General features: G+C 47.7%; 1 protein-coding gene across 1 annotated transcript in view; it reads left to right on the top strand.

The window, feature by feature from the left end:
- CASQ2 (calsequestrin 2) overlaps positions 1 to 14,884 on the top strand; it is a 32,545-nt gene extending 17,661 nt beyond the window's left edge. The window contains exons 4-11 of the mRNA XM_064410250.1: positions 479 to 590; positions 1,922 to 1,995; positions 2,448 to 2,578; positions 6,734 to 6,779; positions 9,524 to 9,578; positions 10,222 to 10,322; positions 10,678 to 10,752; positions 14,479 to 14,884. Of these exons, the coding sequence (XP_064266320.1) occupies positions 479 to 590; positions 1,922 to 1,995; positions 2,448 to 2,578; positions 6,734 to 6,779; positions 9,524 to 9,578; positions 10,222 to 10,322; positions 10,678 to 10,752; positions 14,479 to 14,688 (804 nt within the window). The 3' untranslated portion in view covers positions 14,689 to 14,884. The remainder of the gene's footprint in view (positions 1 to 478; positions 591 to 1,921; positions 1,996 to 2,447; positions 2,579 to 6,733; positions 6,780 to 9,523; positions 9,579 to 10,221; positions 10,323 to 10,677; positions 10,753 to 14,478) is intronic.
- Positions 14,885 to 15,134: the final 250 nt, after the last annotated feature.

The raw sequence follows: 15,134 nt of genomic DNA, 5'->3' as shown, positions 1-15,134 counted from the left end.
TTGGTCACCCTCTAACATGCTGGTTTTAATGTTTTTCAAAAGCAAGATCTTTGCAATGACCTCTTCCAGCAAATGACACTTGAAAAAAAAATAGATTTAGATACACAGGTATCATTCACAGATGTTCACAATGATCATACCAGCTCCTTTCAACTTGGCCTCCTTAAAGCCAGCTGCAATTGCTACTCCTTATCCCTCCTCAAAATAGGTCCCTTAGCATTCATTTGGGTTATCCAGTCATCTCTCAGCCTCCCTCTCAAGGCTTCCACCTCTGCAGTGAACCTACTAACATCTCCCTTTGAAGGTGACCTGCTTCTCTCAGCTCCTCACGTTAAGGCAGAGAGCACTAAGCAGGGTTTCCAACAGCAGAGAAATTGGGTGACCTCTTTCTCCCTGCTTAGGCTGCTTGTGGCACACCCTGCCAGGCATAGGTTGGTGCTGCAAATCACTGCGTTACCACATGCATTTGTCATGGCAGTTGCTGGAAGACCCCGTGGAGGTCATCAACAGCAAGCTGGAGCTTCAGGCCTTTGACCAGATCGACGACGAAATCAAACTCATCGGCTACTTCAAGGGAGAAGACTCAGAACGTAAGATAAACGTGTTCCTCGTGGGCCTTGGAGCCTGCCTGGGAGCTCTAGAGGCTCAGCACTGGTTGTTCTGCATGAACATGAAGGGTAGTGTGGTATATGGCAGCCTGTGACAGAGTGAAAATTGCTGGAGGATGAGTGCCTTTGCAGGCAAGTTTCTGCTGGTGTAATGCATGAGCCCAGTGCTACACCAACATCGGTGACCCTTCTGCAAGGTGTCTGCTGGCAAGAGAAGAGGGCCATGACCCAGGGGCTCCTGCAGTAAAAGTGAGTTTACCTCACCCAAAATCAGCTGAGGTTACAGTTATACTGAGAGAACAACTAAGAGGAGCAAAGTGCCCCTTCTTGTGAGCAGTGAGCCCAAAGGATCAAAGAAGGAAGGAGGGAAGGGAAAGGGGAAAACACATTAAATACTACCATGGCAAACACACAGCAGCAGTGAGCGGGCCCTTGGGGGCAGCCTGGCAGAGGCACTGACATGTTCCTCCTTGCTGACTCCCAAGACTGGGTAGAGGCTGGTCCCATGCCCTGAGGGATGTGCAACTCAGGGACCATTCTGGGCAAACCCAACTTTCACAAACCTAGAAAAATCCTCATGTGAGAATGTCCTTGTCAAGCCCTGCAGTCTCATCTGCCAGCCCCAGCTGCTCTCACTGCCATCTGGGCAGTGCTGGCAGTGTGCACCCCACGCTGGCATGTCCTGCCTTCAGCAGAAAGACAGGTATTCCTAAGTGAGCAAACCACATATCACCAGGTCTGCAATGCCCACCCACCTCTCCCTTCATCTTTCTCAAACTGGGCTGCAGGGCAGCTTGGGCAGGGCGGTGACCCTTACACTCTTCAGTAATAACTGCTTGGAATAAAGGTGGGAAATGCCTCTTGTAAAATCCCCTGGCAGGCTGACAGCATCTTTCCTGAACCCTGAGGCTCAGGGGGTCCTGGTAGCAGTCACAATAAAAACTTACCTCATTCCTGCCCCATCCTCCTGCAGCGGGGGAAGCACACCTGATCCCACTTGGTGACTGTTTAGGGAATGACAGCAATCCTTAATGCTGGAGCAACTCCATGTACTTCCCAGGCTGAACTACCCCTGGACCTGCTTCACAGAGCTGGGCTCTGCAGCTTTCCTGAACACTGTGGGACTGCATAGCATGTTGCTGCACATGAAATCATCCTTCTCTGTAAACCCTGGAAGGGTGGAGGAAACATTGGGCATTCTAATGGAATTTACAGTAATTTGTATTTGTTCTTCCCCCAATATCTTCTGGGCTGAACAGAGTGTGGCCAGCTGTCTGTGGAATATCTTCTTCATTCCCCTTTTCTCCTTTCAGATTTCAAGGCATTTGAAGAAGCTGCTGAACATTTCCAGCCCTATGTCAAGTTCTTTGCCACCTTTGATAAAGGGGTAAGCATCCACATGGTAGCTCACATATGCCACCACCTGTTTGCTGAGAGCTCAGGATGTTCCCAGATCTATTGTCTGGTTTCAGCTTCTCATTCTCAGCACTCCTGGATTTTGTGGTGCTGGTGTCTGCATTGATATTTTGGCCCTGTTGCAGGACAAAAGGCAATTTCTGCAGCATGGAGGCAGGTCCTGATGTGGGTTTGGAACCCCCCGCCTCTAGGTCAGCAGCCCCTGGGCTGTGGCTTTGCTTTGCCCCACTGCTTGACACCAGTGGTTTAGGGGAAGTCAGTGGGTTTTTAAACAAGGAGAGATCCATTCTATTTTGTGGGGCACCCCTAGGAGTGCCTGCTTTGGGGGAAGCACCTTGATCTCAGCTCTGCCAGCAGCAAAGACTCTGGGTAGGCAAAGAGGCACATCAGGCTCTCTCACCTGTGACTTCTGCACTGCAACAGGTTGCCAAGAAGCTAGGCCTAAAGATGAACGAGGTGGACTTCTATGAACCCTTTATGGATGAGCCTGTTCACATCCCTGATAAGCCTTACTCAGAAGAGGAGCTGGTTGATTTTGTGAGAGAGCACAGAAGGTATGTAGCATGCAGGATGCTCCTGGACAAGGGAAGTGGGTTAAGGTGTCTGTCATTGTGACCCTACCTCTCTAGGGCATCGTTCTCAAAAAAACATTAGGATGATGACCACTTTTGATGATTTTCTGACCCAGGTTTGAAATTGTGAAATTGCTGGTTTTTTCCTACTCCCAGAGATACAAGTATCTGTGCAGCAGTCATAGTTCACCACAAGGGAGCTGGGATAACAGAGCTTCCTTCCTCCTGCTCTTCCTCCTCCCTGGTTAGTCCTCACTCAAAAAGCAGTGAGGCTGGAAGGCAGTGGAGAGTGAAATCCTTGCCCTAATTGCCTATGCTTTTAATTTAGGTCTGTACAGATGACACTCTCCAAGGCCTTTCAAGCCAAATCCAAATCCTGTCCAACCTCCTCCTTCCCAAAAGCAGCTTTACTAATGGGTGTAGCCCTCTCATGATGTCAGATATGTCTGGAGGCAGTCTCTGAACTCAGACCAAGCTCAGAGGAACCACAATGGCCCAAGAGGCTCTTGCTGGCCACAGAGAAGAAGCCACAGCTGTTATGGCTGTGTTGAGCCTTGTGTGGGAACGATGCTGAGCACCTACAGTGTTTGATCAACACAGCAGGAGCTGTGGATGCTTGTGCTTTTTGCAATCAGGTTTATTGCACAGTTGCTTAGGGACTCAGCTACAAAAATAGTCTGGAAGTCACTGGAGAGGATGATCCTGTGTAAAAGTACAGGGTTAAGTATAGGGCACAGCTACCCAGAGGTGCTGTATTTTTATACCCTTAGAAATATGCCTCAGGAGAGTGACACAGGCTACCTGCTGCTCCTACGACTGCACTTCTTAGCAGACAATCAAAGGGCCAGATGAATTTGAGGAAAGCAGTGCCGTCTGTATAGAGGAGGGATGTCAAATCAGGCTCAGCTGGAGGTCTGTGTTCACACAGACAGGAGAACATCGCCAGAGTCTGAGACTCACCAGAAACAGTTCTCTGCTTTTTCTAAAATATTAAGGGCTCCTCTTATCTTCCATGTACCCACAATTCACTTTGCTGACCTTCTAGGTTTCTTGGCCTTAGTCCTTCCCATTTTCTTTTCCCCAAGCTGTTTCTGTCAAGTAGCAGCATCAGAAGGTTGATTAAACACAGCCATCTAAATTCTATCCTAATAAGGCAAACTCTTCACCAGCACAAAATTGCAGTGGAATTTCTCCAAGTCTTAGATATTTCAGGATGTTTTGTGGTGCTTGGTAGAAGCAAGTGGGGAGACATGTATTTTGCAAGTGCCAAAGCTCAGAAAATAATTAAAATAAGTCCATAAAACAATATGTCTGAAATCCCAAACCTGACAAGGTGCTGCCATGGCAGGGAAGAAGCCTGGAGTAACAGCAATATGCTCCCAGTAGCTCATGCTGAACTTCTCAGAGCAGAAGTGCTTCATCCTGCCTTGCCACCAGTAAAAGACCTAAAGCCACAGGCTGGAATTAGTCAGACATGGAGATGATCTGTAGATTAAAATGAAGCAACTTCAGCAGGTGCCATGTGCCAGCTCCCTATAGACAGCTCAGCTGGGCAGCTGCAGGCTGTGGTGAGAAAGTCCATCCTCTCCACAGAAGGTCAGGAAGCTGGTGGTCAGCACCGTGGGGTGACTTGTCCAAGGCAGCAGAAATTGGTGTCCATCTGAGCACGGTGGTCACTGCCACTCCAAGGTCTCAGCCCAGATTCACTCTCAGTTCCACAAATACAAATTACATGGTGCAACCCTCTGGCTGGATGCCTCTTTCACATGCAACACGCTGGGGTTGAACCCCCACTTGTCTGCAGTTGTGGTGTAGCAACATGGGGGCTGAATTCTGCTCTCACTTACTTACCCAAACCCCAGTTGCCTCACTCCTCCAACACAGAGAAGTATCCAGAGTCAACACAGCAATCAGTACACGTGGGTGTGTCCAGATCCTTTCCACTGAGTTTCCTTTCTCCAAGAGCTTCCCCCAGAGAACAGCTAAGGAAAGTGTCTTAAAAGCCAAGTACCAGTACACCTAAATATATAATATGCATTCACCTGATTTAATCTCTAGTTTTAGACCATCAACAATGAAAGGACTTGCTGGTTCAAAAACTGTATCCTTGATTTTATGTTTAGTGGCTGTTTCTTCAATTTCTATAGCTGTTTTTACCTTATTTCTGTTTTGATGCTGAATGTACCAAATTGTAATGAGTTCAGCAATTGAAATATGCATTGTATCAAAAGACCATTCTTATTTGTTTTCTTTATACCTGCTATCTCATAATTTCTCTGGGCACCTACTAATTCTTTCTTAAGAGGAAAAAAATTATTCATACTTAAGGTAGGGAGAGAATCACAGAATATTCTGATTTAGAAGGGATCCCCAAGGATCATCAAGTCCCACTCTTAAGTGAATGGCCCATGCAGGGATCAAATCTGCAGCCTTGACATTATTACAGCCTTGGCCATGTTCTAAGCTATTCCCGTTTTCTTTACCGTTCCCATTTTTTAGAATGCCTGCCAAAACCCTACCTTCAGTCACCTCTTTGACAAGATAAAGAATTCTTATCTATTTAATCATCATCAAATAGAGGTCCTTCCATACTTTCACTCACCACACCCACGTTTCCAAGTGCCTTTTTCAGTTGTCCATATAATTTCTGGGATGGCATGACCAGAACTGTGGAGGCTCACAGTGTAGCTGTCGACTGCCATAATGGTCTGTTTATTCCTTGGCCATTTCCCAACTGTTTGCGACCTTCTTTTGGCCTTTTTCCTTTGGAGCTGATTCTTTCTCAGTTTGTGACACCTGGGCCCCTTTCCTGAGAGGCAAAAATTAATTACAACTAATTTAGAACCAATTGCTGCACCTGTACAATCAGGGCTGGTTTTCTGCAAGTGTGTTACTTGCTGTATGTCTGTCTATCATGCAGACACTCAAGTCTCAGGAGATCTTCTGTATCAACTCATAGTCAGGCCTTTGTTGGTTGCCAAAGAATTGGATATGATAAGCAAATGCTGCCATATTCCTATTTCCCATCTTTTTCAGATTATGTGAGGATATGTTATGCATATGATCATGCCAAAGGATATGCTATGAATCTTAATTGGTAAATTCCCTCTGTCATGAAAATTGACCATTCAATTTTCACCTTTCAATGTTATTAATCCACAGGAGATTCTCCTTCTCTGATCTAACTGGAACTCAGTTCTGTGGCTCCTCAGGTCTTTTATGAACCTCTAAAAAATGCTCCCTTGTTTGGAGTGCTCTGTTTGTAAGGCAAACGGAAGTGACAGGTTACACATCTCACTTATTCCACCTGGTTTTGGCAACATGCTGCCACTCCTACCAATCTGTTCTAAAACCTCACAGACTGACAGTTCTCTTTGCAGCAGGTCCTGGGGCAGGTCAGCCAGGAAGACCTGCTCTGCTGGGGGATCCTCCCCAAACAGCTGATACCACAGCAAGCAGATGTGCAAAGGATGATTTGTGCTTGTCTTCTATGGCTTTGTGTTCCTTGCATGCCCCTCTAACACCACAGTCAACTCTGAGCCTGCCAGGCTTCCTGCTACAGATGTGTCTGAAAATGAATATTTTTTCCTTTATGAACTACTTCTCAAAAAAAAATTGATTTGATCAGTCTTAGGGTTTAAATTTTCTTGTCAGTTGTTGTTAGGATCCAAATTTTTCCCAGAGTTAATTCTGTCTTCTTTGCTTTAGCAGAGGTGGGAAAGATTTCTGTTCTGAAATTATGCTGAGGTGAAACCAGGAGAAAGGGGGGACACAGCCCATTAGGAATGTCCCAGGGACTCCAAAACAAAAGTGATTTTTGCCTCATGCTCTCAGCACATACAGAACAGTCTGCCATGTGTGGAACTAATTCATAGCACATCCCAGCACAGAGAGGTGTCTCATCTTCCCAGGCAGGAGTAGTGGCTGCAGTGACTCCAATGGGGCCATGGGCAGGGTTTTATCGCCATAAATAAAGGCAGAAGTTGACTAACAGTGCCCCCATTCTTGCATTCAGGATGTGGTGGTTGACTCCAGCCACCAGCCAAACCTGCCCATGATGACCTTTCCTGATGCTGACTGTGTCATGTGTGGCAGTGCTGGATATATCCTCAAAGAACATTTCTGTCTTCCTTTCAGGGCCACCTTGAGGAAGCTGCGCCCAGAGGACATGTTTGAGACATGGGTAAGCACATGTGGTGGGAACCATCGTGTCCCCTGCCAGCTTCCAACAAGAAACTGCTGCTCAAGAGCTGCAGCCTCTGCCTGGGCAAAACATTACCTTTCCTTCCTTGCAAAGCCTCTCTCTCTCTTCTGGGAAAAAGGGAAAGCCTTGTCTGTGCAGCCTCATGCCTCAGTGCAAACAGGGTGCTCGAAGGCTTTGTGCAAATGGAGATGGAGCAATGGAGAGCTGGGCTGGCTCCTGCTTGCTTCACTGAAGGAAGAGGGAAAGCTAAGCAGTGAGCCAGGCAGATGGGGTCCTGTGTAGTGATCCTGCCCAAGGATGCTCCATCTCAGCTAAGTGCTGAGGACACCAGAGCTGCTGGTGGGGTGATTTCTGTGGCCTGCTCACTGGGTGAGCGATGGAGATTGTGCAGATGTCTCATGGAAACTCACAGAATCATACACTGCTTTGGGTTCAAAGGGACCTTAAAGATCATCTGGTTCCAATCCCCTGCTGTGGCAGGGACACCTTCCACTAGACCAGGTTGCTCAAAGCCCCATCCAACCTGACCCTGCACACTTCCAGGGACTGGGGCATTCTCTGACAACCAGTTCTAGTGCCTCATTACCCTCACAGTAAGGAATTGCTTCCTAACATCCAGTCTAAATCTACCCTCTTTCAGTTTAAATCCATTCTCCCCCATCCTGTCACGACGTGTCCTTGTAAAAGTACCAGAGCACTTGTTCAATTCAAAATTATGTGAAGGCAGGCAGTACAGTTAATAATACAGATTTCAAAGCAGGTCGTGCATTGGCTGCACTTCTCACAGTGCAAGCAAGATGCAAATCAGCAACTGTGAAGAACGGACACGAATTTTGGTCCCTATCACACACAGAGGAGTCTTGGGGTCTGCAGGGGTGGAGAAGAGAAGGGTGAAAATGAAAGGAAAATTGTGTATAACAAAATTATCCCTTCACTGTGAGTGAATATGGTGTTAAAAGCTAGTCAGGGGCTCTCAAGTGCCAGATGAACGCTGAAAAACAAAGCTGAACAGGTGCTTTACAGACACTAAGGAAGATGCAGTAATTTTTCCAAAAGACTCGACACATTTATAACAGCATTTAGATATCCCCTTCTTGGCTATGTAACATGAAACGCTGTGGGACTCCAAAGTGGCAAAAACCTTGGGAGTCTTTAATACAGCAAGGCAAGAGGTAATAAAACTGAACCAGGAGTTATGAGTCACTTAGGCACAATAGCTTTTCATTTTGTTTTGAAATAGAGATTCTGTATAGAACACAGCTTCCAAGAGATTCTGTATAGAACACAGCTTCCAAGATCCACCAAAGCCCCTCCAAGGTTTTTAATGGAGCTTCAGTGAGACCCAAATCACACGTGCAGTGGTTTCACTTTCATACTGACCATATTCTAAAACAGCCTCATGAAAAGTGTGAATTCCCAGTGGTGGGATGCTTGCTCAACCAGCAGCTGGGAATACAGAGCTTGCCTCTGCTACGAGCAGTGGGCTCATAACTACAGAAGGCAGGGGGCTGGATTCTGATCTCAGTGCCAGGTCACAATATTCTCACTGCCTTCACTGGAGTTAGTCCAGTTTTGTTTGCTGCCTTGTCGGCCAGAATAGAGCTGCATTCTATCAGTACATACATGTAATTATATATTGCATATAGATATATACTTTTTATTTTGCTGTCTGACAATGCTGCTGGTGAATATGAAGAAAAAGCAACAGTGTAAATTTTGCCAGCTCTAAGTGGTCTGAATCCCAAGTAAATCTGCCTGGAATGTCCCGGTGAAAACGTATTCCCTGAAGACGTCCACAAAGGCTGAGCATCCGCTATTGTTTTTAAAGATAATGTTTTCCACTTAATCTTTCAGGGTTTTTTTCCCTTTCAGTATTTGATGGTGGCTTTGTCACCTCTGGGCTCGGAAGGGAAAAGAAATTAGCATTTAGATGGGAATTTTTTCTTGCATTAAAACCAATTGAAATGGAAACTGGGACCGACAGCGGGTGAGGAAGGCGAAACCGATCCATGGGATAATTCAGAGATGACATTCATAGCAGGCAGATGATGAACTGGCCAGCAGATCCATTGGCCTTTGCCAATATCATTACTCACGTGTTTCATGGAGAAAAGTAATCCAGCAGGCCATAATTTCTGTCTTCCACTCACAGGAGCTCTGAAATGAGCGCCCCACTCCATTTCCCTCACTGCTCACAAGACCCTCACCTAGACCCTTCACCTCCAAACAGGGGCCCAAATGAGCCACCTTGCCTCTCATATTGTGAGAAAACCTCCTTTGCTAGCCCCAAAGGAGCATTGTTTTGGAGCTGAGCACCTTGGCAGATATTTGTTTCCTTGCAAACCATCCCCTGGGAGCTGAAAATTAATGAGGGTAGGTGGCCTCAGGCATGAAGGGGGAGCCTCTATTCTACTGCTCGAGAGGCCTTGGCCTTTTCTGCAGAGAAGCTTTTGCCTCATATCTTCAGAAGCTCCCTTGCCATTGCCATCATGGTGCCTGCCTAATTTTTATCTGAAGAGTTTCAGCAACTACCCCTTCAGCACTAAATACCTTCCTGAGTCAACCTCACCTCAGCTCCCCTTTCTGGTTTCTCAGTGGGGCTCTAGTCAAGCCTTCCTTTGTAGTTGTCTTTTTTGAATGCATCCCGCTGCTCCTATCTCCAGCAACTACCCAGACTCTGTCCTCCCTCCCTGGCCCACCAGTAATAGTTGTGTTGTTTCCAGGAGGATGACATGGAGGGTATTCACATCGTAGCCTTTGCTGAAGAAGATGACCCAGGTAGGAGCCCATTTTCTTCCTTGTGTGACTCTCCATCCTTCAAGAAAGTGTATATTCATATGCTTTGTTTGCATTGTAAACACCTACTGGGTGTTTATGCTAGCAGGTGCCCTAGCCAGGACTCCAATTTTGGATAGAAATGGATGATTTCTATCATCCTGGGGGGTGGGGAAAAGTCATTCCCTCCACCCCAGTACCAGGATTCACTCCCTAACTCTGCACCCATTTTGCTGTGCAGCTCTGGGAGAGTGCTGAGGGCTGGGTGTGGGATAGGCATGTGGAAACACAAAGCCACCAACTCCTGAAAAGCCGTGGCTTCGGTGCTTCACAGAGCCAGCAGCAAATCGGAAAGCTTTGGCCTCTTGGGGGCTCAGTTCCTCCTCACCACAAGAAAATAGTGACATTGTTTCACTCCACGGAAGGATTATGGGGCTTAATTCATGTGTAACTAATTTCAATACCCGAGGAGGACGCTTGAAATTAAAAGCCTTATTATCAAAAGAAAGCGCTGGGAGACAGCATTTTAATGAGAACTATAAACAACTCCTGTGTGCACAGGGGAGCCAGGGAAGCTGGAAACCCCACCAGCAAAAAGTGCCTGTGCATTCGCAGGAGAGTTGCAGTGGTTCATATATCATTTCAGATGGTTTTGAGTTCCTGGAAATCCTGAAGCAGGTTGCCAGGGACAACACCGATAATCCCGACCTGAGCATTGTCTGGATTGACCCTGACGACTTTCCTTTGGTGAGTGGCAGAGGCTCTTTGCCTTTCTTGGTTTAATTCATGGATGGGATGGGCATGAGGGCGTGTGGGGGGGTGTGCCCCAGGGAATCTGGGACAGGGAAGGATGGGACACTGGACCACAGGCCCTTGAAAGCTGCTTGCTTGGGTCTGCCTCCCAAGAGGGTTTTGTCTTGGGAACACCCCTGGAGTCGGCACTTTCCTTTGCCACGTGTGGCAGCCCAAGCTTGTGTTTGGCCTCTGCTCTGTCCCGTGCACACATGGATGCACATTCCTCACTCCCCAGCCCAGCTGGCTGAACTGATGTAACGGGGCCCTGCAAACAGCCCTGACTGAGCCTTGTGTCTCGCTCCTGCAGCTCATCACTTACTGGGAGAAGACCTTCAAGATCGACCTGTTCAGACCACAGATCGGGGTGGTGAACGTCACGGACGTGAGTAGCGTGTGCCCAGAAAATCCAGTGATCCCAAAATTAGGATGCTGGAAAGGTTGGGTCCTGAGAGACACTGGAATCAGTGGGATTTCCACTGTAAAGTGCAGGTAGAACAGGGTAAAAATATGAAGGCCTCACCCTTCCTACATGCCACAGGGTTTGTAACACCTCTGATGTCAGGCTTGAGGGCTTTAGTCTGAGTGTGTTTCTACTGCCAAATCACACACAAACCACATCTGCTGGGGACAGCTCCAGCCTCTGTGGCCTGGGATTCAGGGCTTTGCCCAGTTTTGGTTTCAAAGTCTTGCATTTCCACCCCGACTCACAGCACGCACCTTTGTCCATTCCCTGCTCCAACAGCTTGGGTGGCTTTGTGGAGAAAAACTGTGTGTAGGGGGAAAAGAAAGCCATGCATAGGGGAGGAGAAGAGGAGTAAAAGGAGGTTTTTTCTTTTTTCTGCAGAAGCAAAAGGGCACAGCTTGAGTGTAGGAGGGAAAGATTGTCTCCAGCAGATGACAGGGAGAAACTGCACAGCTTGAAAAAAAGCTAAATAAATACACAGCTTTAACAGAAGTGCAGCATAAACTGATAATCAAGGGATCCTGCTGCCTTGGTACCTGGAGGGTACACTGGGGTTCATCCAGGCCCTCTTCCCCTTTGGCCACTGCTGTGCAGGTAGTGCTGGAGGTCTTTGGGTGGGAAGAGGAGCCCTCTCTGTCCCACACCTGATGGCAGTGAAGGTTTCCACACCGTCCCATAGGAGCAGCTGCAGAGGGAGACCTGCAGAGGCAGGTGCTGCTTTGGCACAGCTGAGGGAGCAGCAGTACCCACAGCACCCACAGCTGTGCTACTGGGACAAATTTCTAGCAGCTACTGTTTTCACTGTGGTTGCCTTCAAGCCAGAAAACCGTGGGACTGATCTCAGGTTGCACTGTGAGCTTTTCAGGCAGGTGGGAGAGGGATCCAGCTGACCCTCACCAGTAGAGATCTCAGGAGAGCTGCTGAGTGCAGTGTAACATCCCTGACACAGACAGAAACCATTCTTTCCTCTTTCTGACAATAACAGTCCAGATGATCAGAGAGCCCATAATGCAGCATGCTGCTGCCTAAACTGTTACCTTAGTTTATTTTTAACATTTAAGTGCTGGGTGTTTGTTTTAATCTCTTTAACCTGTGTGGGTATGTAAGTGTCTCTGGAAGCAGAAATCTCTCCACTGCAGAAGTGTTTGTAAATTGGTGCTTGACTTCATGTTTGAAATTTGAGTCATAAGTGAGCTTGATGTTTCATCAGAAGAGAACAGAGAGGGACTTAAAATTGGGACAAATGTGTGGGGCTGGGTGCTGGTTTGGCTCCACACTGACCTCGCTTCCAGCCTCCATATCCTCTCTCCTGTATTGCCCCAGAAAAAGAGGGACAGCAAGGGTGCACTGGATGGTTCTGCCTCCTGTTACAACAGATGCTGCAAGGCTGTAACATGGGAGACGTGGTGGGGAAGGCAAAGCAATGGTGTCATGAAGAAAGCAGAGCCCTTGGATCTTGCTCATACAACTGAGGCAGCTGAGAGGCTGACTTGGGAGTCAGGGAGTAGATTCAGCCCTGGCTGCATGTGAGCTTTTTGCCTGTAATAGAGCAGTACTCCACCAGACCACGGGGGAGACACCTAGAGAGTGAAGACCCAGTGAGTTAATGCTTCTTAGCAGAATTGTTAAGGGAGAGACAAAAGGGAAAAGGGCCAAAATAGCACCTGTCACCTAAGACCATGAGAGAAATAAATGGATAAGCTAGAAAGAGAACCCATGTCTTCCACACTTATGCCCTTAATACTCACCCTTCTTACAGTATCTCCCTTCATTATATTTACTGTGACCGGTCATGTTTAAGTCACGTCAAAGCTACATTAAACTGCACTCAGTGAAAGTTCATGGAAGTGGGATTATCAGTGGCATGAGAATCATATGAGAAACAGAATTAGGTAAGAACATGTGCCTTATTATTCAGCAGTCACTCAGAGACCTGTAAAAACTCATGCATTATCTGGCTTTGATATAGTAAATGTTTCAGGCTGTTGATTACAGTATTTGCAGGTTTTATTTCATTGCTCTTAAGTCCTTTCTTTATTTCTCAAGAGAGATTTAAGAAAGTTCTAGGTTGTCAGGTGATATCTAAAACAAACATTGAGCTCATTTTGTTATTTCAGTGCTACATCACTGCATTCAGCCAAGTTACACAGGTACAAAGTGGGACTTACACAACAGAGTGAAAATAAACACTGCTGTTGGCTTCAGTGGACATAACCCTCGTGACCCCATCACTTCTGTAAAAACCTGCCAATGCAAACACCAGAGCTCCCAGCAGTCCCAACTGGCTCATCACATTGTGGTGACTGTGGCTCAGGACTAGGGTCATGATGCCCTGCAAAATATCACTGCTTTATTTGCACAGATCCTTCTTGAGGTGAAATGGAGCCACTCCTCTTCCCATTATTTAAAAGTGTCACTTTTTTCTGCACAGACAGTCCTGAGGTTAGGGACATTAACATTTGAGTGAAGCAAGGACTGCATTCCTCTCCAGGGTTCTTTTTTTCACTTTTGGTGACTTAGGAAGAAAATATTGTATGGGAGAACACAGCTTTCCTTGAGCAGAAATTAGTCTGGCTTTTTAGCAAGCTGTAAATTAAAGAGAATTAAATACTACAGACAGGGAAAAAAGTTGGATGCATTTGCAAAAGCTGGTAGTTGTCTTCTGATATGTGAAGTTGTTTCTGCAACATCAAGTGCTGAATGAGATAATCTCACAGCACCTCTGCAAAATAGGAGGCTGATCCTGTTTGATGGAGGGGAGACAGTGAATGGAAAGGAGCTTATCCAGGCATTTACCCAAGGAACCTGTAGCAAAGCAGAGAGAAAACTTTCATTTCTAGACCTCAAAGACCAAATAATCTTGCTGTCCCTGGGTAACAGTCACAAATTTGTTGGTGTCTTCTTACTGAATTCTCCCATCCCTTTTGGTTTATGGAAGTAATGCAGACAGCCAGAGGGAAAGAGCAGGGGCACCTGCAGTCCAGGGCATTGGTGTTTCTCACCACTCTTCAGCTGAGACCTGTGATGTGCATGGGAGCATGGCTGAGATGAACTAAGGGAAGGGTCTTCCAAGAGCAGGAACCACTGTCACACATGGAGAGTCCAGAGCAAGGTCCTGAGGCAAAGGTGATTGTAAAAGAGGTTGGGGAGAAAGGGTGCTGCTGGCAGGGGGTTGTGAAGGCTCCAAGGAAGAGGTCCCAGAAGGGTGGTGGATAGAAGGAGGGAACCACTGTGATGTCCTGCAGACTGGGGTGATGCAGCGGGTGCTGGCAGAAGTCTCTTTGATATCTCTTTACGTAGACTTGGGAGTCTACAGAGCTGTCCAGACAGAGTGAGGAATGCATCAGGTGGGCAAAGCTCCTGCTCACAGCTATAGGCAGCAGGCACACATCTCATCAGGGCACACAGCACCACACACACCTGAAAACCTGCTGACCAGTCCCACTGCCCCTGGTCAGACACAGCAGCACTCCAGGGGGAGGTGAGGATCCCAATGCATGGGCAGAGAGACGCTCACAGCCTGTGGAAAGAGGGAGCCAATGCCCTGCATCGCAGCCGTGCTCCAGCCCCCATCCCCCAAGAGCTGTGTCCCCCCTCTTCCCTGTGTCCCTGAGGGCAGCTAACCCTCCTCACCTGTCCCCACAGGCTGACAGCGTCTGGATGGACATCAGAGATGATGACGACCTGCCCACAGCCGAGGAGCTGGAGGACTGGATAGAGGATGTGCTTTCCGGGAAGATAAATACCGAAGATGATGATGATGATGAAGATGACGACGATGATGATGACGATGATGATGATGACGATGACGATGATGACGACGACGATGACGATGATGACGATGATGACGACTAACTGTGACTCTGTGCTGTTTGACTTGTGGGGCCCGAGAGCCCTGGCCCTGCGGCAGGTCCCTCCATTTGAAGACCTATGTTTGAGCATCAGCGAGCACCGCTGCTCCTCTTTATCCCCCGGCCCCGCTCCCCCTGCCCTCGCCCTTGCCGGGAGCCCCTTGCCTGATTCCCAGCGGTGCTGAGCCAGCGGGACTGCCCCTGCCCTGCGGAGGGCAGCACCTGCAGGCACCCAGCACCGCTGCAAATCATGCCTCCTTAGTAAGGACAGTAGGAATCTGCAGGGAATCTGCCCCGAGTGTCCCAGGGCAGGAGAAAAGTGCCTGCCTGCTTGCTGCCAGAGGGACGCAGGGAGCCAGTTTGTATTTTCTGTGTTCATCAGCCCAGCACTTAACATCCAAAGACCAAATCTCACTTCAAGACATAGGGAAAACCCTAACTGTAAAGTTT

This window comes from Passer domesticus, chromosome 2, assembly GCF_036417665.1.
Source record: "Passer domesticus isolate bPasDom1 chromosome 2, bPasDom1.hap1, whole genome shotgun sequence".
Lineage (NCBI taxonomy): Eukaryota > Metazoa > Chordata > Aves > Passeriformes > Passeridae > Passer > Passer domesticus.
Note: the sequence above shows the minus strand (reverse complement) of the source record. Positions and strands in the feature narration are given on the sequence as shown.